This window comes from Eurytemora carolleeae, unplaced genomic scaffold (assembly GCF_000591075.1).
Source record: "Eurytemora carolleeae unplaced genomic scaffold, Eaff_2.0 scaffold358, whole genome shotgun sequence".
Classification (NCBI taxonomy): domain Eukaryota; kingdom Metazoa; phylum Arthropoda; class Copepoda; order Calanoida; family Temoridae; genus Eurytemora; species Eurytemora carolleeae.
In genome coordinates this window covers 159,419-185,719 of record NW_019396328.1, presented here as the reverse complement: position 1 = coordinate 185,719, position 26,301 = coordinate 159,419, and the positions used below count along the sequence as shown (strand labels likewise).

Here is a 26,301-nt window from a genome sequence, read left to right as displayed (position 1 = left end):
ACAATGAATTAGAAATTATAGACTGAGGATTAGACCTAATAATCCTATTTACATCATTTTATCATGAAAGAAAATAAGCCAGGGTTAAATATATTCATTTTCCAGAATTATTTCTTTAATGATTTCATCAAATCTTGTTTTGTTGTTGAGAATCTTTTCTTGATCAGATACAGACACAACCTAATTTTATTGATTTTCAATAGTTGGTACATAAACATAAATTTGCATGTTAAAAAATCTTTAACTTCTGGACTTTGAAAAAGTAAAAATATTTCAATATTAAAATGGTTTATTTCCAGTTTAGAAAACAAAACTATATAATAGTATACCTTTGAATATAGTTCTAAACATGGGATTTTGAGATTCTCTTTAAATGATTTTTGATTTAGTAAATTGTGATGGTTCCTAGGAAAGCTGTAATCCGTGGATGTTTTGTCTGCAGAGTTTAAAATTTTTTTGATGAATTTTTTTGCATAATTTTGAAGTTAATAAAATGAGAAAATTTTGTACACAAGCAAAGTACAGATGTCCCTATTCAAAATTCATCTTGTAAAATAAATAATAGCCTTTTACCGTTTACATTAAATATACTCGGGCAGACGTAACATTAATATAGCTATTGAACTTAGGAATTACAATACTATAATTCTAAACAAAGGCGATTTAGAATTCATCATGCAGTTCCCATGTTTATTATGTGACACCCTGTGGGCCTGTATAACTGCAAAACCAATTTAGTTTATTTTTTCTCATTCTAAGTTAATTCTACGTAAATTAAGGTTTTTGATGAACTCTTCATTCAAATAATATGATAATTTTTTATGATGTATGCATGATTTTATGTAAATGTATTAGTTTTGTTTGTGATAATTTTTTCATTTTTTCTTTTCATAAATAATAAAAATCTTTGTCGAAAAAATGTACAAAATATTTACACAGAAGACGACAATTAATGTCGATTTCTTTGACGATGCCAAGGTATCAAATCTAATTATTGGAAGTTTTATATAAATATTGAAACCTTTAACACTCGCTGCGTAATTTCATGTTCATTTATAAAATTTATATTACATGGAAAATATTCATAGCGTGATAATTTTATTAATTACTGCAATGATTTTACATTTTTTTAATAATGTGAATGCAGAATTCTAAATCCTTTTGAAATGTAAATATTCTCGATTTTCTGTTTTTTCCCTTATAAATTCCTCTCGACTTTATCACGTTTTCCTAGTTTTTTAACTTTAACAGTTTTGTTAATATTTTTTTATAAAACTTTTAACCTTGACAGAAAATCTGTGAAATCTTTTATAAAAATCCTTGAAATTGATTTAGTTTTCTTTTTCTCTTCATTCAGAGGTAAACAAAGTAGAATTTTTTATTGTTATTACAACCATAAAACATAATAGCTATTGAGAAAAGTTTTCCATAAGTTCTGTAAATTGTACACCCCCCCCCATACCCCTCAACTCGCAGGGAGCTCTTTTCATATTCAAACCTCATAAGACCAAAAAAAGGAAATTAGACAGATTAATTAGATTATTATTTTCTTTATAGTCATAAAAAGAGTGTGGAAGGAATGGGGGGGGGGATTTCTTCTAAAGATCTTAAAAATAGGTATTATTTTTTTATTTTAGAACTTTGGAATTGTATGCCACAAACTCAAAGGTTCTAATCCTATGAATTTTTTGATCCAACAGAATTCAAAGTTTGAAATATCTAATCTTTACGACATTTGGGTAGCAAAGGTATTAGGATTAGAAAATCAGTTTGTAAAAAAAACTCAGTTTCTTTGCTAAGACGAGTTGGGCATCCATCCATAATTCCTAATGGATATCTTAAATATTTGGTCAATAAAATTTATAATAACATTACAATTAAGTTCAATTTATTTGCCTATTGCATGCAGTAGTTCATGAATCATGAATATAAAAAATTGATAAAAATAGATTTTCTGACACAGTTTTTAATTTCTAATTATTTACATTAAAAAAAAGATAAACAATAAAAAACGTAATTTTTGGATTTTGAAAAATAAAGGTAAAATTTAACAATTGTAAAAAAAATTTAGTGATAAATATTTATTCGGAGGATATTTGGAGGTAAGTGAGAGCCACTGCCGCCCGTTCAATACAGAGTTCAGAGAAATTCTCGTCTTGTGTATGTTTAGACACAAACTATTTTTTTGTACTATTTCACCACTCCCCCCCCCCTTCCTTTCCTTATCCCCCCTCTCTCCGTCTAATCCCAGGGTAACGGAATGGCCCCGGTCAGACCGCACCGCGACTTAATATTATATCTGGGCCTGTATTCTGTATTTTTGATTAGTTTAGTTCAGTGTTTAGTCTAGAGTAGTCTGCATTTGACTCCATATTCTACGGATTTCAGTGGTTTGCACTGGATTTATATATATCAGCTGTGCAGCTCACCTAACCTAGCAACCTTACATGATAAACAGGCAACAATAGTTTTATAATATTATTAAATTAAACACAATAATTATTCATTTAATAGTATTAGCAATATGTAATCAATAATTTTGGTTCAAATACAATTAAAATACGTTTTATTTAAATGACTTTTATTTCTATTTCTCATTTTATTTGTTAAATAGAATTGTGAATATCATTATAAATTGTTGAAATGTGTAAACATTTGGTTTGATTGTATGTAATTCAAATGACCCTATATTCAAAAATTGTCATGAATTGATAACAACGATACTATCTCAAAATTTATCAAAGAAAACATTATCGATATTTCATCGTTCTTATAATGATAAATCACAATCTTTGATTTTCTAAAACACGAATCATGAATTTTATTTCTACTAACAAAAATCAAGAAAGGTTAAAAGAAGTATTATTAAGTTTTGGTTATACATGATATTTCGCCAGTAATCTCTTGGAGGGTTTAATTCTCCAGTCATTTCATTAAATGATAAAAATATTTTCAATTTTTTCAATTTTTAGAATATTTTCGAGTTTTGCAGCTGCTGCTGGTTCGAACCTTGCTCAAAAAAAGTAAATATTACTTTTCAACCTTTTCTCCTAGATTTTTGTTTAAATCAAAGAAATTGAGTTCTAGCCACAAATTCACTACTTACTGTATCTTTGCAACCAGCTAGTATAAATAATTCAAACTTGAATTTTTCTATTTAACAGAACTCATAGTTTGAAATATCTAAGGTCCAAGTCATTGGGTTTCACAGGTATGAGATTATTAAATCAGAGTTTGTGGCAAAAACTTATTTCCTTTATTTTAGTATAGTTTTTTATACTGTGTTTTTTTTATACTGTATTTTTTCATATTGTATTTTTTTCATATGGTATTTTTTCATATTGTATTTTTTTCATATTGAATTTTTTTCATATTTTATTTTTTTCATATTGTATTTTTTCATATTGTATTTTTTTCATATTGTATTTTTTTCATATTGTATTTTTTTCGAATAAAACAATATAAAAATTACAGAAATAAACTAAAATTTTAACGTAAAATGAAATTAATATGCCAAAAGTATTAAGATAAATTGTCGACTCGGCCTTTAGACATTAGTTTTTCTAATATTTTTATAAAACATCTTTAAACTGAAGGAATTCCAAATATATTTCATTAAAGTGAGAGTGAAACTGAACTTGGTGAGGATATGATTTTTCAGAGCGTACCAGAGTAATTTAAAATTATTAACATGTGACTATTTTGACTTCAATAAACCTTCTTTTTTTCTGATTCTTCAGAAGTTTTTGAAGGACTAAGTATCTTTGAATGTTTAAGGATGCACTGCTTCCGTGTGAGCTGCACCACTCGTCCTGGGGAGCACCTTGCGGTCACAGGATCCAGCCCAGAACTAGGAGCATGGAGCAAACCTGGGATACAGATACTAGACCAAATAGGAAACAGGTTAGACCAAATAGGAAACAGGTTAGAGCAAATAGGAAACAGGTTAGAGCAAATAGGAAACAGGTTAGACTGAATAGGAAACAGGTTAGACTAAATAGGAAACAGATTAGAGCAAATAAGAAACAGGTTGGACCAAATAGGAAACAGGATGGACCAAATATGAAACAGGTTAGAACAAATAGGAAACAGGTTAGAGCAAATAAGAAACAGGATGGACCAAATAGGAAACAGGTTAGAGCAAATAGAAAATGGGTTAGAACAAATAGGAAACAGGTTAGAACAAATAGAAAACAGGTTAGAACAAATAGAAAACAGGTTGGACCACATTGTAAACAGGATGGACCAAATAGGAAACAGGTTAGAGCAAATAGAATTAGGTTAGAACAAATAGGAAACAGGTTAGAACAAATAGGAAACACGTTAGACCAAATAGGAAACAGGTTAGACCAAATAGGAAACAGGTGAGAACAAATAGAAAACAGGTTGGACCAAATAAGAAGCAGGTTAGACGAAATAGGAAACAGGATGGAATAAATAGGAAACAGGTTAGAACAAATAGAAAACAGGTTAGAGCAAATAATAAAAATACTAGAGCAAATAGAAAACTAGGTACAGCAAATAGAAAACAGTTTAGACCAAAAAAGAATCATACCAGTGCAAATATGAAACAGATTAGAACAAAAAAGAAACCGTTGTGAGCAAATAGGAAACAGATTAGAGCAAAGAGGAAATATGCTAGCGCTAATAGGAAGTCTCTTACAGCAAATAGAAAACAGGTTGGACCAAATAAGAAGCAGGTTAGACAAAATAGGAAACAGGATGGAATAAATAGGAAACAGGTTAGAACAAATAGAAAACAGGTTAGAGCAAATAATAAAAATACTAGAGCAAATAGAAAACTAGGTACAGCAAATAGAAAACAGTTTAGACCAAAAAAGAATCATACCAGTGCAAATATGAAACAGATTAGAACAAAAAAGAAACCGTTGTGAGCAAATAGGAAACAGATTAGAGCAAAGAGGAAATATGCTAGCGCTAATAGGAAGTCTCTTACAGCAAATAGCAAACAGGTTAAAGCTAATATAAAGTTTCCTATAGCAAATATCACGGGCAGCCGTAGCACATTTGAATTTCCGAGTCGGGTCAACCTTTCCGGTCCCAGTTTGTACTGTACCTAGCTCTATGGACAGGACTAGCCGGTGCAACAAGGTTGACACAGTCAGACTTTATGCTTCATATACCTTAAATTTACTTTTACTAAAGGGGCAGATGTGCGTGATATGAAATAGTTTAGATCAGATTAGTATTGCAGGTTCTAATGCTATGAGATATGATGGATGACACATATTATCAATGTGAACTAAAACTATCAAAATATTTGAAACGAATATTTCTCTAAATTTTTGATCAAAAAAAGCTTAAAATAAGCCTTTAGCAGCTTTCAAATATTCATATTAAGGTTTTGAAAAGTATTTCGGTTTGTAAAGGGTATACGTAGTTAGTATAATTATATTTATTGTATAGATTGCAGAATTTTTCATTGATATGAAAATGTTAATGTTTCATAAACTGTATCATCAGTAGAAACCAGAAAACACTGGAATTCTTTTCGCCTCATTTCTCTTTTTGTGCCACAGGATTTATATTTTCAAATGTTTGCAGTGGGTGTGTTTATTAAAAAAAATTCCGGGCCCTTTTTTTAGAAATAAATTAGTTGTAAATTATAAATCATTCAGAAACATTTCTGATTTCATAATTAATATAACAAAAGCATTCCACCGTTTTCTGATTCTCACTGTAAAAAAAAACCTGAAGTAATGTTTAACCCGTCGCGTTGGTGTGCATGTGCGTAATCTTGTTGAAAACTGTGTTTAAAAGATAAAAGTACAAAATATAAAAACGTGTTTGATCACGTGTTTGATCACGTGTTAATTCTTAAATATTATCAGAATTGAATTAATTAAATCAGTTTAAAACTAAACGCAATAAATTCAAATTTCATAAAAAAATTGCCAAAATGCACATAAAATTAATGTTCTTTTTCCCCTATTTAAAATACAAATAAGCAATATTTGTATTTAGTAATTATAGAACTTTTATATAAATAGAACATCTTTATTTATCAATTTATGATTTAATCCAAACAGGATATAATAATGTTCGGTCTTAAATCAAATATTAAATTTATTATTCAAACGATACGATGTCCACAAATTTGGGGGTCGTTGTTGAATTATATTTTGCTCTAAAATGCCATTTTAACCTTCAAAATGTACTCGAAATGTACTCGAAATGTACTCGAAATCTCGATCGAAATGTACTCGAAATGTACTTGCAATGTACTCGAAATGTACTCGAAATGTACTCGAAATGTACTCGAAATGTACTCAAAATGTACTACTCGCAATGTACTCGGAATGTACTCGAAATGTACTCGAAATGTACTCGAAATGTACTCGAAATGTACTCGAAATGTACTCAAAATGTACTCGCAATGTACTCGGAATGTACTCGAAATGTACTCGCAATGTACTCGAAATGTACTCGGTCCCTTTTCCTAAGATTTTCGAAAAAATCCAAATATCCTTTCATGTCATTTATTTTGAAAAATTCTCAATTCTTTCAAAAATTCTCAAAGCTAAACTTTCTCTATGAACATTTTCGTGATTTTATTGAGTTTCTCAATAAAAATTTGAGGCAAATCGGTCCAGGTGTTCGGACATCCAAACAGATAAACAAACAGGCAAACAAAGATTACTAATGTATATAATGTAGATATCTTTCCAGATATTGCTGATATATATATTTCATATATTTTTAATCCTGTCATATTTTTGAAAATTTCATATCCGGTCTTCAGTTCAAACTGTTAATGGAAATACAATCTTCGAAAAAGAATCTTAATAAAACACGAATAGTAAAAAATAGAAAGGAAATTGTGTTAATCTTGATACATGTATAATTTAAAGGGTTTTATTAGCTTGAATTACTGAGTAAAACAATATTTAGCATTATATATGTTCGGCCTAATGGATTATGGCTGGTTTAAAGTGAAAAATATTACCTGGACTATTTTTTAGAACTTTAAAATTTATCAATGTTTTGAGAAAAATTCCATTGTGTTAGAGGAGGAACACGAAGCCCTGAAGCCTAGTTTATATATATATATATTTTTCCGATAATCTACCCTGGCAACCCCCCCACCCCTCTGCCCCCCTTCACACACACACATTTATCCATAGAGCTTATAAGGCTGGGATTGTTTCGATACTTTCCGATAGTCTTAGAGGTTATTAACTTGACAGGGATATATGTTCTTCAATCAAAACCCTTTAATATGAAAAATAACAAAGTAGGAATATTATGCACATATCCTTTTTGTGGGGCAAATATGATAAATATGATAAATTTGAATTTTTGTTATGAAATCATAATTTTTGTAGTTTTTATTTTTTCTAAGATCGTCTTTTTAGTTTTTCTTTGGAGAAAAAACTTGATATTTTAACTAATAAAATATAGGAAATTCACAAATTTGAAAAGTTGTTGAAAATAAAGAGGGGGGTTAAATTCGATCCACTGACGTCCATAGTGCAGTCTCAGAATGGAATTAGAACACCAAAACACTATGATTTGATACGTAGCCATGACCCATTTTCATTGATTTTATCATTTACTAGTTAAAGAGTCCGGCGTTGCCCGTAAAAAAAATTAAAATAAAAATTTTGAAAAAAAATATTTTGGATCAAAAAATTCTAATTTTTTTAGCCTATAGCACTCTCCGGCCACCCATGAGTGACCACAAAAAAAATCAGCCCAATCGGTCCAGCCGTTTGGCCGACTATAGACAACATATATATATATAAGAATGTCTTGTTTTATTATCATTAATATATCCAGAGATGTAAACTGTTTATGCGTGCAGTTGCTAAAATTATGAAACATGTCTGATTAAACTAAAATAATTGTATTAGAAAGAATAAATATAATATCCCCCCCCCCCTCCCTTATTTATGCGTTTATGGAGGTCAAATGGGTCTCAATGACATCTAATCCCAAATTTTCCTCGTGATTTTGTAGATTACCACAATTAGGGGCTTCATGTCAAATTTCAGCCTTTTATCCCGAACTGTTTTGGATGAAAAAGTGTTTAATTTACTTAATTCACTGCACTTCTGTCCTGTGTAATTCAAATGACGAAAATTCAGTAAATATTACCTAATATTTAAACCAACAAAAACCTGGTTTAAGTTTTGTCAAGAATCCTGTTTCTGAGTTTGTATAATTGCGCGGGATTTTGGAGGCTCGGCAATTCTTGTAAACCGTGTAATTGGTGTAATTATCATAAAATATCAAAATCTAGTCTTTTATTCCTCCCACACTCAAACCAGATTATTTAATTAGTGGCCTAGGGGTCTTCTATGGGCCTCAGGGTTCTCTATATTTTACAAAATATTCAACAAGTAAAATACCAACTTCTGCTTTGTTATGTATTTGTGATCAAAGGGGGGGGGGGGAGAATCTCAACAATATTCAAACATTCTTTAAAAAAATATTTCTAAATATTTGTACTTTTGATAAACGGAAAGTATTGTGTTGTGTATTGTAAAGCACAAATTTTTGCTTTAATTTAAATGCATAATTTATTCCATTTTCTGCATTGTTCTATCTATCATGCATCAAGTTACAATCTACATATTTTTATACACTTAAGATGTGAAAATCCACTTCAATATAATCACAAGTTTGCTGTGTATCCTTTTCAAAAGCTGTTTTTAATGGATTATTGACTGAAATATTTTATATTTAATTTCATTTATCTTTTATTTACATTTATACTATCTTATTCCAAGTATTTAAGTTTACAGAGTACACTACAACATCAAATCATTTATTTTTTTAGAATAATTTGTGTAAATAAATTATATCAGGCAATTTACGCATTTATTGAAGCAGGTCAAGGATAAAAATTAAACAAGTTTTCTTTCTAATTCTGATTTGTATTTTTAGACTCATATTTACATATTTTTATCTATGATACATATATTGGAAATATGAAACTCTGATGATATATCTTACACTGCTTAAACAATCTAAATAAACAAAACAAAAAATAATCTGTTCTAGGAATAAAAAAGGTTAAATTACTGATACGACACAATGACTTATCAGCTCTTCTTATTTTAAATTTTAATTTTACATTCAAATAACAAAAGCAAACTTATTTGATTGCATATTAGAAATTCAAAACGTTTTTTCGATAGCTCTTTAAAAACGAAATTATATCACATGTAACATGTATAAAAATCGATCAAACGTGAAATTCATTTAAATTAGACTTCCTTTGCATTTTGCAAGATCTGACAAATTGTATAATTTGCATGTTAATATTATTTAATATGACGTGGCTCACCCTGTACTATTCTAGTGAGGTATGGGAGAAGAGTATAGAACTAAGTACAGGAGTACAACAGTTGTACAGATACTGCGTCGTCGTCTTACTTCAACATGGACGAATTATCGTCCGACGATGGGAAACCCACCTTCAACCCAGGTAAAAACTGTCGTCTTTGCTTAGCTTTTTTCATATCAGTGCAATTGATAGTATTTTAAAGTTTTAATTAATTTCTTTGAAATTATATCATTTCCGCAGAACAAAGAAGCTCTCTCTATTTTTTAATTTAAATAGCAAAACTAAACAAAAATGTTAAATACTAAAATTCTATCAAATATCTAAATACAAATTTAATACTTGAATACAGTGATATTAAAAACTCTATAAAAAATTAGTAATTTTCTTGTCCGATTGACAACCCCGTCTACCTTACTCTGATCATCAACGCTAGAGAGAGTCTTATTTTTCTAGCTAAAAATTGAGTGCGAGAAATCATTCTAGATCAGTCAAAGGTTTAAAGGGTATTATCAACCACACAAGAAATTTGGACAAAAATTATGGCCAAAGTACATTTCACACCAAAAAAATATTATCTAGACGAGTGACTGAAGAGACACCTTGCGACGAATTTGGAAAGATTAATGGTCTAGTAAGCATACAGCGGGGTTGGTTAACAGAGGAGATGGTTATTCAGTTTAAACTCAGAGAGTCAGGGATCAATATCTGGAAAAGAAAGTGAGTAAAACAATCATTATTATTATTATTATTATAATTATTATTATTGATATTATGAAGGACGAAGTCTTGATTTTTAAATATTGTAAAATTTAAATCTTTCATAGTTTCCAGAGTTTCTGTTTACAATATCATTTTCATGAAACTTAATCTTTCATAGTTTCCAGAGTTTCTGTTTACAATAGCATTTTCATGAAACTTAATCTTTAATAGTTTCCAAAGTTTCTGTTTAAGATATCAGTTTCATGAAACTTAATCTTTTATAGTTTCAAGATGTTTCTGTTTACAATATCATTTTCATGAAACTTAATATTTTATAGTTTCCAAAGTTTCTGTTTAAGATATCATTTTAATGAAACTTAATCTTTTATAGTTTCCAGAGTTTCTGTTGAAGATATCATTTTCATGAAACTTAATCTTTTATAGTTTCAAGAGTTTCTGTTTACAATATCATTTTCATGAAACTTAATCTTTTATAGTTTCCAAAGTTTCTGTTTAAGATATCAGTTTCATGAAACTAAAATAATTTTAATTTCTACTGCAAAGTTTCCTGCAACAAATTGCAGCAAAAATTCCCGGAATTTTTCTGACTTTCCTCCACTATAATTTTCTACAAAGTTCTCCGTAGTCTCACAAAAGTTTTTTAATTTTTTAATTCTAAAAACTGATAATTATATTTTACTTCAGGTTTGCTGGACACAGGTTATGGATTAAACTTACCCCTGTTAATCACGAGGTAAATATTCTAGAAAGTTCTACGCGAAAGTACACATACCTAACCTAATTCATTTCCCAAATTTTCTTTTCATTCTCGTCGTCTTTGTTCTCTTTGCTACTGATTGATTGATTAGTTCTGTTTTCAGGAAGTAGTTGAGATTCATGAAACTGATGAAAGTATGGATGTAGCTGAGCTTAGAGAACGATTTATAAATTATCCAATCGTAGAAACTGCGGTTAGTTTTTTTATAAGCTTTAGATTCATCTTAGAAACAAGTTTATAAATATATAAACATAATTTTATTTCTTTGCATACTATATTGGATTAAACTTCAATAATGGCCTGAATCTGACAATTTAAAGGTTAAATTTGACCTCCTTCCTTGATATTAGTTCTACAGGGGTCAACAAAATGATTTTGGAAAAAAATAAGAGTGACAAAAATCCTTACAATATTAATCTATTGTGATTAACCCTCAAGCTAAATTAATAATAAAACATGTTTGTTTTTATGGTTGTTTTTTTCATTAAGTACATTTTAATTGGTGTACTCCAGGGCTGGGCGTGTTTTTGAAATCGTGCATGTCGTTCCGTTCCGTTCGTTTCTGTGAAAGAACGGTTGTTCCCCCAGAAACAAAACGACGCAGGAACGACACCCTGGCCTAGTTTACCCTAGTTTTAAATATTTTTTATCCCCTTTACCCCCTAGGAATTGAGTGAAGAGGGATGCGTGAGGAAGGTTCAGGAACAGTTTGGAATAGAGTTAAAGACAGAGCAGGACACATTCGTACTCTTCGAGGTTCAGCTTATCAACCTTAACTCAGTGGTAAGCTTATATTATCATTATCGTGTGGTTGCACAGTAATTTTTCCTACAGGCTAGGAAAACCAAGGACTGATTTTAATGAATTTGAGCTGAATTACCTTCTGCCAGTTCAAATTTGGACCGCCTATTCAAAGTTAAAGATTAAGGAAGATCTTGAATCGGATGATTGAAATTTGAACCAATGGTAGACAGTACAAATTCTTTAAATTCAATCCCAGATTAACTTGAATTAGACTGAACTAAAATGTTACAATCTAGGTAGTATAGGTAGCCATGGGTGACGTTGGAAATCTGTTTTTATTTTATTTTAACATTCGAAGATTTCTTGGTTTTTAATTAGACAAACAAGAGTTATTTTTAACTGAAGCTAAACCAATCCTTCACAAGCAAATCCCTATATCTTTGGCATCCAATGTCGAAAATCTTTGATATTTCATACTTATATTATTTGATCTAACAGAATTCATAGTTTGAAATATCTAAGGTCTACGACATAGGAATACAAAGATATAGGATTTAGAAAAGCAGAGTTTGTGGCAAAGACTCAATTCCTTAGTCCGATCAAATTTTTTGTTGGAGTAAACATTTTGCATTTTGTATTATATAATTTTAAAAAAATTTAACATACAAGGTTGGTGTAAAGCTACGATATTCTAATCTTGGAATAATATATCTAACAGAATTCACAGTTTGAAATATCTATGGTCCACGAAATACAGGGATTTGAAAATAATAGTTTGTGACAAAAACTCAATTCCTTTGTTACTTTTGTGAAGAATCTTAAAATCCAGAAAACTTTAAATATTTGAAAATTATTAAAAAACGAAATCCAGCATTAACCAGATGACTAAGTTGGTGGTGTTACATTTAAATCATATTCCCGTTCATCAGACAAGAAAGTTCTTTAAATAAAAAAAACTGTGGAATTACCATCGTCTTTTTTTCTCTTTTAATTATAGAATGTCGAAAAGAAGGAAATAATGGATTTTTATTTGAAACTGAAATATTGCTAAAATATTGTCCAGAAGATTTGCATAGAAATATAAGTTGAAACAACTGACAACTGCAAAACCCTCAACGACATTTCTTAATGAAAGGAAAAACGAAGACGCCTTTCATTCCTGATTCTTTCTATAATTCTAGTTGCAGAGCATGCCCATTGTTCTTAATATTCTTAATATCTCCGATAATATCACAGAAACGGCAGATCACATGCCAGGAAATGCCAGGACTAACTAGGAAAATTTAGTGATTAATATGTGAGAGTAAAAGTATGTTGTTGGATGAATGCCGCAAATAATTTCAAAATTCAAAGACGACCTTCAAGTTGTCTTCCTACTGTCATGTTTCGCGAGACACCCTGTAAATTCCAATAGTTTAGTTTAGATCCTGACTTTCTTTTGAAAATATTAATTTAATGAATACAAGTTTTAACCTTGTTTTGAAAGTCGGCATATTTTTTTGTTCGAATTATAACAGATTTCCACATTTTTTATATTTGACCATTAATATTATTAATTAAAATGTTAGAACAAGCGGTTTTAACAATCCTTACCACAAGTGCAGTAATTTTCAAGGACAATTTGACTTTTTCTTTTGGCTTACGTCGAAAAATATTCGATGGTGATTGGTTCTAATCTTACTTCTATCTGTGGCGTCTATAAGAAGAAAATTATTAAAATCTACTCATACCGAAGAACCTACGTTCAAAATTGCAATATTCGACTCGGATCGTAAAAAGATTAATTTAATTAAAAAAATGATTTAAAAAAAAAACAAAATCAAAAATATTATGAGATATCAACTATATACGAATGCGTCGAAAAAAAAATCTATGATTAATGGTTCAGGAGTTTTTAGTGGCAAATTTTAACTGTTAACAGGATTCACAGAACTAAGAAGATATATTTAGGGACTTATGAGACTATGTAAGCCTTTTTAGGATCTTAATTTTTGTCAAACTTTTTTCAGACATATTTAAGATATTTTGAGACCCAAGGGTGTTTGAGAACAGATACTAACTTATATACTTGCTTTCAGGCAGTTCTCAGTTAAATTGTTGGAACAATATCTAAAGTAAGTTACAGAACCATGGCACAACAAAATTATAACACAGCTAAACCTTTTTTATTTTTCACTTGTGATTTTACGAGTCGAGATTAACTCGTGAATAAAGGTGAGTTCAGATATTTCTATATATACACACCACCACTTAGCAGCGGGCAGTTAATATTATCAAAATAAAACCGGTTTTTGTTTGTTTACATTATTGTTTTAAGGCGTTCCTGGTTGATGTTTACGGTAGGGGAGAGAATGACGTTGGACCAATTCCTGATCATATAGGTAACTAGTATACAGTTAGATTCTAGCCATAGAGAATAGAATATATAGAGAGGAATTTACTAGAAAAAAGTGTAAAACGGCCATTTTGTTGTACTGTTTCCATACTGCAGGTGTACTTCACATATTTATGCTATATAACCTGTTGGGCCCTGGAATATCATTTTATAGAAAATCTAAGATTATTGTTAAAAGAAAACCAAATTATGAAATAGGCTGGTTTCATAATTGACCAATGATCATTTCACATAGACTCTATGCCTTCCACTTTACAAACGATGATTTTCCGTTATAACTATAAATCAAATGATGTTTTTATTCACCTAATTCTTTTTAAAGTTTATTTAACAGTTTAAAAATTCGAAATTGAAATGGATAGTCTAGGGAACATACTGTATTAATGTAATCTACTGCATATAATTTGTGAACATTTACATGATTTGTACACTTTGAACTCCCTTTCAGGCTGAAAGGGACTGAAAAAAATCATACCGAGAGATTCTTTTAATTCCTCTCTATATATTCTATTCTCTATGATTCTAGCATATCATATAGGTGTAACTAGTATACAGTTAGATTCTAGCCATGAGCATATCAGATAGTAACATTTATCAGTTAAATTCTAGCATATAATATAGGTAACTAGTATACAGTTTGATTCTAGTATATCAGATAGTAACATTTATACAGTTAGATTCTAGCATATAATATAGGTAACTAGTATACATTTAGATTTTAGCATATCAGATAGTAACATTTATACAGTTAGATTCTAGCATATCATATGGATTACTAGTATACAGTTAGATTCTAGTATATCAGATAGTAACATGTATACAGTTAGATTCTAACATATCATATAGGTAACTAGTATACAATTAGATTCTAGTATATTAGATAGTAACATCTATACAGTTAGATTCTAGCATATCATATAGGTAACTAGTATTCAATTAGATTCTAGCATATCAGATTGTAACATTTATACAGTTAGATTCTAGTATATCAGATAAGTAACATTTATAGTTAGATTGTATATAGTATATCATATAGGTAACATTTATACAGTTAGATTCTAGTATATAAGATAGGTAACATTTATGCATATATATATTATTGTATATTCAGGTATGTGTTATATCTATTCTGACACTCTACGTCAAACTTCTGGAAAGATAGAGAACACAATTACCTCAATGAAACATCAACCTATTGGTAGACTTCAAGGTTAGTAGACTTTTAATTTCCTGTTTGAGAAGAAATGAGTCACATGCTTGTATCATTATCGAATACACAGTTCACATTATTTTATTGATGTAAAAAATTTTAACTAGACATAAGGAGAAGGTTATATTTATGTGACTTGAAAGGAAATTTATCCGTTCACATTTTTGTTCCTCTAGGAACCATATAGGAGTTATGATTAAAAACATAAGATTTTGATCTTGGTTGCACTTTACTTTAGTTTAACGTTAGCTATCTATCTATTTATCTTTCTTTCTTTCTATCTTTTTATCTTTTTATCTTTCTATCTCAAATAGATTATCAAGTACAATAGGTGGCAACAGAGAAATGGACCAATTATACACGACGTCACAAGTGTCAAATATAACAAGAAAAACGAAATGTTTTCACATTAGTTGGCATGTTTTTCAAGATTAAATAAAAAAGCGTAAAAACAGAAAATAAAAAACATTTAAAATTGCACTTATTTTACCGTAAGATAAGCACTTTATTCTGAAATTATCACTATTATTAATAATTTTGTCGGACGCAAACAGTGAGTTGACACTTGTGACGTCAGAATACAGCTGTACTGAAGGTGTACAAATTCTACGTTGCCATTTATTGTACTAAAATCTATTTGATCTATCTATTCATCTATCTATCTATCTATCTATCTATCTATCTATCTATCTATCTATCTATCTATCTATCTATCTATCTATCTATCTATCTATCTATATTTATCTATCTAGTTGACTATCTGTGTATCCGACCTGTGGAGGGTCTACCTTGTGATTTCTCCACCAGTAATAAGACAGAATGGTTGGAGCATTGGAGATCACTTGATGTCGGGCATAGAGGACTAGGCAACTCATATACTACAGCTCAACAGTAAGTATACTTTATATAGAGGACTTGGCAACTCATATACTACAGCTCAACAGTAAGTATACTTTATATAGAGGACTTGACAACTCATATACTACAGCTCAACAGTAAGTATACTTTATATAGAGGACTTGGCAAATCATATACTACAGCTCAACAGTAAGTATACTATATAGAGGACTTGACAACTCATATACTACAGCTCAACAGTAAGTATACTATATAGAGGACTTGGCAACTCATATACTACAACTCAACAGTAAGTATACTATTAAGAGGACTTGGCAACTCATATACTACAACTCAACAGTAAGTATACTATATTGAGGACTTGACAACTCATATACTACAACTCAACAGTAAGTATACTATTAAGAGGACTTGGCAACTCATATACTACAGCTCAACAGTAAGTATACTATTAAGAGGACTTGGCAACTCATATACTACAACTCAACAGTAAGTATGCTATTAAGAGGACTTGGCAACTCATATACTACAGCTCAACAGTAAGTATACTTTATATAGAGGACTTGGCAACTCATATACTATAGCTCAACAGTAAGTATACCTAAAATTCGGTGATGGTGATGGATTAAACCTCGGTAGAGTAAATAAATTAGATGTTAGATCCACATTGTATTAAAAAATATTTCGGTCTGGGTTGACCCTAGTTAGTTCTTGAGATTATTTCTGTCATGAAGATTAAGAACAGTATACTGTAGAGGTCTAGCCAACTTATACTCTACAGCTCAACAGTAAGAAAATATTGAAAGCTGAAAGTTTTTTTTTTACAAAACGATGAAACTCAGGCTCATTGAGTGTTTTCAGTGTACACTTCTAACATTTAAAGCACTTTTTCATACATAGCAATTTCAGGATTATTTTTTATATGTGTATATTAAGACTTTATATAGTCATTATATTCTAAACCTTTTCAAAAACTTTAATGTTTTTTAGTTGTTCCAATATTCGTGAGAACACTATTGCTTCCATGAAGGATGCTGTACTCCACGGTGCTGATATGGTAGAGTTTGATGTACAGGTAAACATTACAGTACAGTACATTACAGTACATATTTTCAGTTCTGCAAACTGTACAGTACTGTATTTTTGTAATGTGACTCCCCTCACTCTGCATATTTAAAAAAAAAAATTAATCTTTTTTCTTAGAAAATTTTCTTTTCATTATTTAATTCTTCTTTCTCGAAATAATCAATTATTAAAGTAAACCTTTCTATTTGCATCATTTCATAGAAAAGTAAGATTTGGATTTACTTAAACTGTGTCCGTTATTTACTTAAACTGTGTCCGTTATTTACTTAAACTGTGTCCGTTATTTATGTTTCTATTCTAAGCCCGTTGTGATTTCTCAGCCAAATTGGTTTAGAAAACTCTCTTAATTTTGATGTCCACGTTTTATTTCAAACTTGAGAGATTCATTCAAAGACATACAGGGTGTCCCACGAAACATGACAGTTGGTGAATAGTTTAGAATCTTCTTCCATAATTTGTTAAGTTGTTTAATACCAAAGACAAAAATAAAAATATTATATAGGAGTCATGTTATAGTAAAATTGATTTCAAAGTAAAATATATTTAAGCAAGAGATTTTTTTAACGAAATTAACTGCAAAAAAACTTTAAAATCTAACACAGTATATGGAAAACGCCATTCATAACTATTTATGAACTGCCATGTTTCGTGGGACACCCCGTACTTAAAGTTCAAAGTTAAAAAAAATTACATTATATATTCTTCCGATTCTGATTGAGATAAGTCGATCATTTTCGTTCAGATGATCTTTTACATATTTTTTATTGTTAAGGTTTCATCTGATCTTGTTCCTATAATCTACCATGAGTTTACCCTGTGTATCCAGAGTAAAACTAAACAAGAGGATGCAGATATCCTTCTGGATATTCCAGTCAAAGATCTTACAGTTAACCAACTTCATGGACTCAAGGTTAATACACCATTCTTTCAGAAGAAAAAATCATCTTAAAGGGAGTGTTCGCGAAAAATAAAAGGGGGTATAGGCTTAATGCGATTAAAAAGCGCTTTTGATCGCTACTAATCTTACTTCTATCTGTTGCGTCTATAAGGAGAACTTGTTAAAGACGTCTCATACCGAATAACTTGGCGCCCATACAAATTCAGGAAATTGCAACATACGACTTAGACCGTAAAAAAATCAATTTGATTTCAAACAAATTATTCAGATATTACAACCTATAGTCATCGATTATCTTTCGCCACATTTGTATATAGTTTATATTTTATAATATTTTTAAATTGATTTGTTTTGAATTTGATTATTTCTCTTGCGGCTTGCGCAACTATCTAAGAATGCCGCGCACCATTCACATTTTTCGTAATCAGTTTAAACGTTCTCTAAAAAAGTAAAATATTATAAAATATAAACTATATACAAATGTGGCGAAAGATAATCGATGACTATAGGTTTTACATCTGAATGATTTGTTTGAAATTAAATGGATTTTTTTACGGTCTAAGTCGTATGTTGCAATTTTCTGAATTTGTATGGGCGCTAACTTATTCGGTATTTGACGTCTTTAACAAGTTTCTCCTTATAGACGCAACAGATAGAAGTAAGATTAGTAGCGATCAAAAGCGCTTTTTTATCGCATTAAGCCTATACCCGCTTTCATTTTCGCGAACACTCCCTTTAAAAGAAACAATTTAAATTTGAAAAACAGGTTTTATTGATTACCAAATAAACTTGTTTATTTGAATTTTGTTTGTTTTTTAACCTCCCTATGAAATCTAATTTATCCTCAATATCTTCTTGGCGGAAATGTTTAAGCCCGACAAGTCAAAATACAGCTGCCACCTGGGCGGGCCTGGTGCAACATTTTATGCAAACAAGTTCTCGAAGAAAATGAAAAGAATAACAAATATAATACATATTTAGTGTTTAAAGCTATATTATAGACCTAACTTGATTGAATAGCATTTTTTAAATGTTTTTACTCTTTATTGCCTAAACAATGTTTCTTGTTCTTGTTTTTAACAATTTTCCATATACAGGGTTACCCACAAAGAATGAGACAATAAAGATGACCCAACACTTTTAAAATATGACGATTTAAGACTCGAAATTATAATTTCTGTCTTTAAATTAGTATTTAATAGTTCAGTAAATGATTTAGCACAGAAATATGCCTGTTTTAGCCCACAAGGAACCCTGAAACTTGAGTAAGTAAGCAAACGGACTAAACAAATTCTGTACAGTCGTCTCTGAAGTCTCATCATGTGTGGGTAACCATGTATATATATATATTTATACTTAGGTTCATCATCCCCATGAGAAGTCTACCGGAGTAAAAACCTTCCAGGAAAATGATAAGGAACACGAACCCTTCCCAACCCTGGAGACAGCTCTAAACCTTCTGGACTCAGACTGCGGGTTCAATATTGAAATCAAATTCTCTCAATTGTTCAAGGTGAATTTCTAGTTTTGAACTCTACATTATCAAAAATATTACGGAGTAAGTTACTGTTTGCCATTAATTCATTTCTTCTAAGTTCTAATCCTAATATATATCCAATCTGAAGTCATATTCCTTTAATTTTTCAAAATTTAAATAGTTTTAGATAAAATAGTTTGATTTATAATGGAGGGGAACCGTAGAAGGACATGATGGAGATGAACCTGTTTATCTAAACTATATATATCTAGGATGGAAGAGAAGAGAAGAAGGACATGATGGAGATGAACCTGTTTATCTAAACTATGTATATCTAGGATGGAAGAGAAGAGAAGAAGGACATGATGGAGATGAACCTGTTTATCTAAACTATATATATCTAGGATGGAAGAGAAGAGCAGAAGGATATGATGGAGATGAACCTGTTTATCTAAACTATGTATATCTAGGATGGAAGAGAAGAGCAGAAGGATATGATGGAGATGAACCTGTTTATCGACCAGGTCCTGAAGACCGTGTACCAGCACGCCGGTGAGAGGAAGATAGTATTTTCCTCATTCAACCCTGACGCCTGCAGCATGTAAGATTTAGACAATTAAAGCGAGTGTTGGCAAAAATTGAAGGGGGTGAGGCTGAATCCTTGAAAAAAGTCGGATTCAAGGACGCCCCTTTCATTTTTCGCGAACACTTTCTTTCAGAATAATGACCATTGTTAATGGTTTTTTTTATCAATGTTGCAGAATCTCTAAAAACAAACTGATCATTGTTGTATATCTAGGTTGGTAAACAAGCAGAACCTGTATCCAGTTCTACTCCTAACCCAGGGTAGAACCTCTAGATATGAAGATTATCTAGATCCTAGAACTAGATCTATACCTGCTGCAGTCTGGTTCTGTAAAATGGTTGGTTTATTAGGTAATTACTAATTACTAAATCATAGAAAAAAAATCCCCTTATTGGGGAACTGTTGTGAAGTTAATCTTTAATATGTAATCAGAGCTGAAAACTTTGATGGTGGATATCGAGATTAATGCGTGATCCTCTCTTTTTCATAATATCGAGACTAATCTAATCATGTACTTGTATCCTGAAAAGTGTATAGAATTCAACCAATTAGAGTCGCGTATATGAATCCGATAAATTTGAAATTTTGCGCGCCATTTAAGATTATATACAGAAATAGGAGGAACTCTCTAATTTAGAAAACCGGTTTTAGACTTTGCTCTACTATATCCAAGAAAGAACGGTTTAAGAAGAAAATCAAAAGTTTGTCCATGGGATACTTAGATTAAGTAATCGGGATTAGGGATATCTCATTCTAAAGTTTTCAGCTCAGAGCTGGGAACTTTTGATTTCTGGATATCGGGATCAATGCTTGATCCACTCTTTTTCTTCATTCCCAGATTAAATAATGCTTGTTCTCCTCTTGTTATTAATCTCCAGATTAATTAACTGATCGGGATTAAGGATATCCCATTCAAAAGTTTTCAGTTTAGATAAATTTGCAATTCTCATACTTGTGCCTTAAATTAAAAAACTAAAGCAGCTTAGAGGTCACAAAGTCGTTAAATTATTGTCTTACCTTGACCTTCTGCCTAGTTCATTGTAAAATGGTATTTAAATTATGAATTACAAGAATGAGAAATGTTTCTATCTATTTCCTTATCCTGTGGCTTGTGTATAAGTCCAAATGTCCTTTTCCATTTTTGGATCTTTCTCTTATTGATTGTTTTTATTTATTGTAAATATAAATCGTCTTCCATGTTCCTTTAAACTTTTCTGAGACACTAAATTCTAGAAAACAAAACTAGAAACTAGCTCCCAAATTCTAAATAAGAATCTTAAAAATGTTTAATATTCTATGCATGCATGGACGACTTCATCATTACATCATAATTGAGTAGAAATATTTCCAAGGATATCCAGACTTTAAACATCTGACCCAGCAGTTATTATTTGATAAAACTAGTACAGTCTACGGTGGTAAGCGATTATATCAATATAATGAAGACGACTTTTTATTTAAGTTTTAATTGTTAATAAGCCTTTTTCGAATTACAAGTTTACAAGTAAGTAAAGAGACTCTTTTTTCATCGAAAAATTCTCTTTTCATCATGTTGTTGTGTATCCACGTTGTTTAAAAGCTCGATTTAAATCAAAATTGAGATCGAAAGTCGTCTTTCTCATATTAAAATAATCGCCTACCACCGTAGTATACCATTTAATCACTAAAAATTACGAGAGTTATCTATTTTTAGGCCATATTCTCATCCAAAGGAATTGGGTCTTTGTCACAAGCTCTAAATTTATAATTCCTATATCTTTGCAACCTAATGTCGTAGACTTTAAATATTTCAAAATATAAAGTCTGTTATATTACACACTTTAAGTTTGAAATATCAAAGGTTTACGTCATCAGGTTGCAAAGATATTTAATTAGAAAAATTTGAGTTTGTGGCAAAGACTCATTTCTTTTGATACTCTTGATACAATTTAACCATGTGATATAATTGATACAGTTGATAATAAGTGCATTTAGAATCCAAAATTCTAGATACATTTGGTAGACTTCATTAAGTTGAACTTGATAGAGTTGATACTTTTGATACATCTGATATAGTTAATAAAGTCGATACATTTCATACTATTGATACAATTGATACACTTGATATAGTTAATAAAGTCGATACATTTCATACTATTGATACAATTGATATAGTTAGTAAAGTTGATACATTTCATACTATTGATACTTTTGATACACCTGATATAGTTAATAAAGTCGATACATTTCATACTATTGATACACTTGATACACTTGATATAGTTAATAAAGTCGATACATTTCATACTATTAATAAACTTGATATAGTTAATAAAGTCGATACATTTCATACTATTGATACACTTGATATAGTTAGTAAAGTCGATACATTTCATACTATTGATACACTTGATATAGTTAGTAAAGTCGATACATTTCATACTATTGATACACTTGATATAGTTAGTAAAGTTGATACATTTCATACTATTGATACAATTGATACACATGATATAGTTAATAAAGTCTATACATTTCATACTTTTGATACAATTGATACACATGATATAGTTAATAAAGTCGACACATTTCATACTTTTGATACACTTGATATAGTTAGTAAAGTTGATACATTTCATACTATTGATACAATTGATACACTTGATATATCTAGTAAAGTCGATACATTTCATACTATTAATACAATTGATACACATGATATAGTTAATAAAGTCGACACATTTCATACTTTTGATACACTTGATATAGTTAGTAAAGTTGATACATTTCATACTATTGATACAATTGATACAATTCATACACTTGATACGCAATTGATAAATTTCACTTATTACACTTTAAACAATAAAGTATATTAACATTAAGAAGAAAGAAAAATATTTTTGTTGCAAAATCTTTGATAAATATATAAAAACTTTTATATTTAGGAATATCTGCCCGTAAATATATAAAAACTTTTATATTTAGGAATATCTGCCCGTAAATATATAAAACCTTTTATAATTTTATATTTAGGAATATCTGCCCGTAAATATATAAAAACTTTTATAATTTTATATTTAGGAATATCTGCCCGTAAATATATAAAAACTTATATAATTTTATATTTAGGAATATCTGCCCGTGCTGACGAAGTAATAAAGAATCCAGGCCATATTGACCTTGTAAAATCTCAGGTTAGAAATATGTCTTCAACATTATTAATGAATAATAATAACAGTCTTTTTTCTTGTTATTATCAATATGAATATGATTTTCTGATTTGCAATAGGCTATTCAAAAATATGCTCAGTGTCCGAATTTAATGAATTTAAGCCGCGTCTTAAAACCGCCAAAAACCGGTTCCAATTAAGCACCGGCTTAAATTTTGAAACATTGAATGAAATTTTAAGAGAAAGCAACCATATTTTAGCCGCGGCTTAAATTTAAGCCGCCGCTCAAATTCTTTAAATTCGGCCTCTGAACAATTTTAAAGAGATAGTGCTTCTTAAAACGTTGTGTTATTACTGTTTGTTTGTAAATTTAATTCATATCAATAGGAATGAATTAAAATAAAAGATGTATTGTATTGATATGTGATTTTTTTTTAATTGATTTATATTAGTAAAAAATTTTAAGATGTTGTAAATGGATTAAGTGCTCAAGAATACTCGAACCCTCATTCTAATCTGAAAATAGAATAAAATCTGAAAAAAATAGAATATTAAAATAGAATAGAATATTAAAATAGAATAGAATATTAAATAGAATAGAATATTAAAATAGAATAGAATATTAAAATAGAATAGAATATTAAAATAGAATAAAATATTAAAATAGAATAGAATATTAAAATAGAATAGAATATTAAAATAGAATAAAAAGATTCTCAATCAACGAACACACGTCAGACCCTGTTGCCTGTTAAGGTGGGAGTGAGCTCTTCTTCAGAGTTCTCCTGTGCCGTGCTCCTACTCGTCAACGCTCCATCCGTGCGCGCTTTCTTTACTGCGCACCGGTATGAGCAGTCTAAAGTTCCTGACAATTTGGGTGAATCTTGTCAATCCAAATTGCTGTACTTAAAGGATATATGGAGTTAGGATGGTTTAGCCAGCCTCAGAATGTATTATTTTCACAATTGAACTTCTGTGATATATTCCAAGTGTTCTGATAATCAAATTTAAGAAAGATTTCATAAAAATATGATTTCAGGGTCAGATCTTGTTTACCTGGACAGATGACCGGAATGACAAGGAGACTGTTGAGCATCTGAAAACCCTTGGAATCCATGGAGTTATTTACGATAGGATGGATCAGAATAATACTAAACAGGTTAGAGAGTTATATATGAGAGGATGGATCAGAATAATACTAAACAGGTTAGAGAGTTATTTACGATAGGATGGATCAGAATAATACTAAACAGGTTAGAGAGTTATATATGATAGGATGGATCAGAATAATACTAAACAGGTTAGAGAGTTATATATGATAGGATGGATCAGAATAATACTAAACAGGTTAGAGAGTTATATATGATAGGATGGATCAGAATAATACTAAACAGGTTAGAGAGTTATATACGATAGGATGGATCAGAATAATACTAAACAGGTTAGAGAGTTATTTATGATAGGATGGATCAGAATAATATTAAACAGGTTAGAGAGGTCGTCGTTAATTCTTGGAAGACGACTGTTAGACTCAAATTAGTCCAATGAACATAAAACACAGCAATAGTACAGTATACAGTATACACAGACCCATTTTATTAATAAAGCTGCTGGTTAAAGTATTTGTTTTAAAATGATTGAGTAAAATATAAATTGATTGATTGATTTGTTTAGGTGAAAGAGAGTTTCTTCTTGCAGGAGAGACGAAAAGGAGGAAAATCAGATTCTGGATTCAGCTCAGATTCATCTCCAGCTTCATCTCCCGTATCATCAGCTACAGTTCTATAGCACTCTACACAACCATTATATTCCACCCTTAATCCCTTTTAGATCCTTGCTATTATCTCAAAGTCCCTTAATCCTTACTTGCAATATTAAGGTAAAATGCCAATCCAGCTTTATCCCAACTCTTTACCAACTTGTAATCCCAAGTTAGCTTAATCCCAACTCTTTATACCAACTTATAATTCAAAATTAGCTTAATTTCATTTCTTTATACCAACTTGGAATCGCAATCCCACTCTTTAAACCCACTTGTAATCCCAAATTAACTTCCCAACTACTCTCAAACCCAACTTATAATCCCTTTGGATAAATCTAAATTCTATATAGTCTAATTCTCAGATCCAAGTGTTTCCCTCCTCTTTAATCCACATATAGAGAGTTGCCTTAATCCATTAAAAAATTCTTATCTCATAATATATATATTACAAAGTTTCTCCTTGTCTGTTTTAAACTTAAACGAAAGGTTTCCTCCATTAGATTAGACTTCCTATCTGTCTTGTACCGTAGTAGCAGAGTCGCAAAATTCCTTTTTTGTCCTTCATAAAGTATCAAAAATCGAAGAAGTTTTTAATGTCGTGACTTAACTATGAAGTATCGCGTAAAATATTTACTTTACTCCCTCTCATGTGCCACTGTATTAACAGAGTAATCCCTCTTTACAAGGCCCACTGTGTGAAAGTGCTATTTAACTATAGACTGCATTATATTATAAACATGCTTCCAAAATGAGATGTAGAAAGTATTACTTGTACAGATATGATTAAATATTACAGAGTTTGCACTGACAGTCATAATATTGATTCTAGAAAATTGATTACTGATGAACATATATAACCCAATAAATGTACTGTGTATATTTTACAATATTAAGGATTAAAGGCACACCTTTTTAACTCTGTAACTTTTTTCACGTCAGTACTTTCGATTCATTATACTTTAATAAAGATATGATTATGTATTATTGAACTGTATTTATTAGCTTTCATCTTGTTTATCAAGTTTATGAACCGTATAGGTTTCTTTGTATTATTTAATTAAACAATTATTTTCAGTTTTCTGTAATCGGTAGAAAATATTAGTTCAATCCTACGTTAATTTAGTTAATTCCTCTGAAGCTGTCTCCAAAAGTCGTCTTCCGACCATACGGGCCAATCTTTGGTGCTGAATTAAACTTAAACACTTGTTGCATGTCTGCAGTTCAGATCATTTATTTAAAGAGACATATTTATCAAAATTTAAACTAATAGACATATTCATTTTATCCGTAACTTATTGAGGTGTAATTAGTTAATCTTGAAATAAATTATTATTAGAACAGTT

At 30.2% G+C, this 26,301-nt stretch overlaps 1 protein-coding gene across 5 annotated transcripts; it reads left to right on the top strand.

Annotated features, from left to right (window-relative positions):
• The first annotated feature begins 2,190 nt into the window (after positions 1 to 2,190).
• On the top strand, positions 2,191 to 26,301 carry LOC111701033 (glycerophosphocholine phosphodiesterase GPCPD1). Of its 5 annotated transcripts, XM_023472148.1 has the most exons (20): positions 2,192 to 2,458; positions 2,973 to 3,023; positions 3,778 to 3,903; positions 9,329 to 9,454; positions 9,893 to 10,030; positions 10,718 to 10,766; positions 10,894 to 10,983; positions 11,457 to 11,573; positions 13,852 to 13,915; positions 15,041 to 15,139; positions 15,892 to 16,030; positions 16,988 to 17,072; positions 17,856 to 17,993; positions 19,342 to 19,494; positions 19,929 to 20,059; positions 20,258 to 20,394; positions 23,156 to 23,220; positions 24,236 to 24,355; positions 24,871 to 24,975; positions 25,677 to 26,301. In XM_023472148.1, the coding sequence occupies exons 1-20, from the start codon at positions 2,448 to 2,450 to the stop codon at positions 25,743 to 25,745; spliced, it is 2,013 nt and encodes a 670-aa protein (XP_023327916.1). In that variant the 5' UTR covers positions 2,192 to 2,447; the 3' UTR covers positions 25,746 to 26,301. The 5 variants fall into 5 exon arrangements, with proteins under 5 accessions (XP_023327917.1, XP_023327916.1, XP_023327918.1 ...); XM_023472149.1 differs by lacking the exon at positions 2,973 to 3,023 and having other exon boundaries at positions 2,191 to 2,458; XM_023472150.1 differs by lacking the exon at positions 2,192 to 2,458 and having other exon boundaries at positions 2,977 to 3,023; positions 3,741 to 3,903.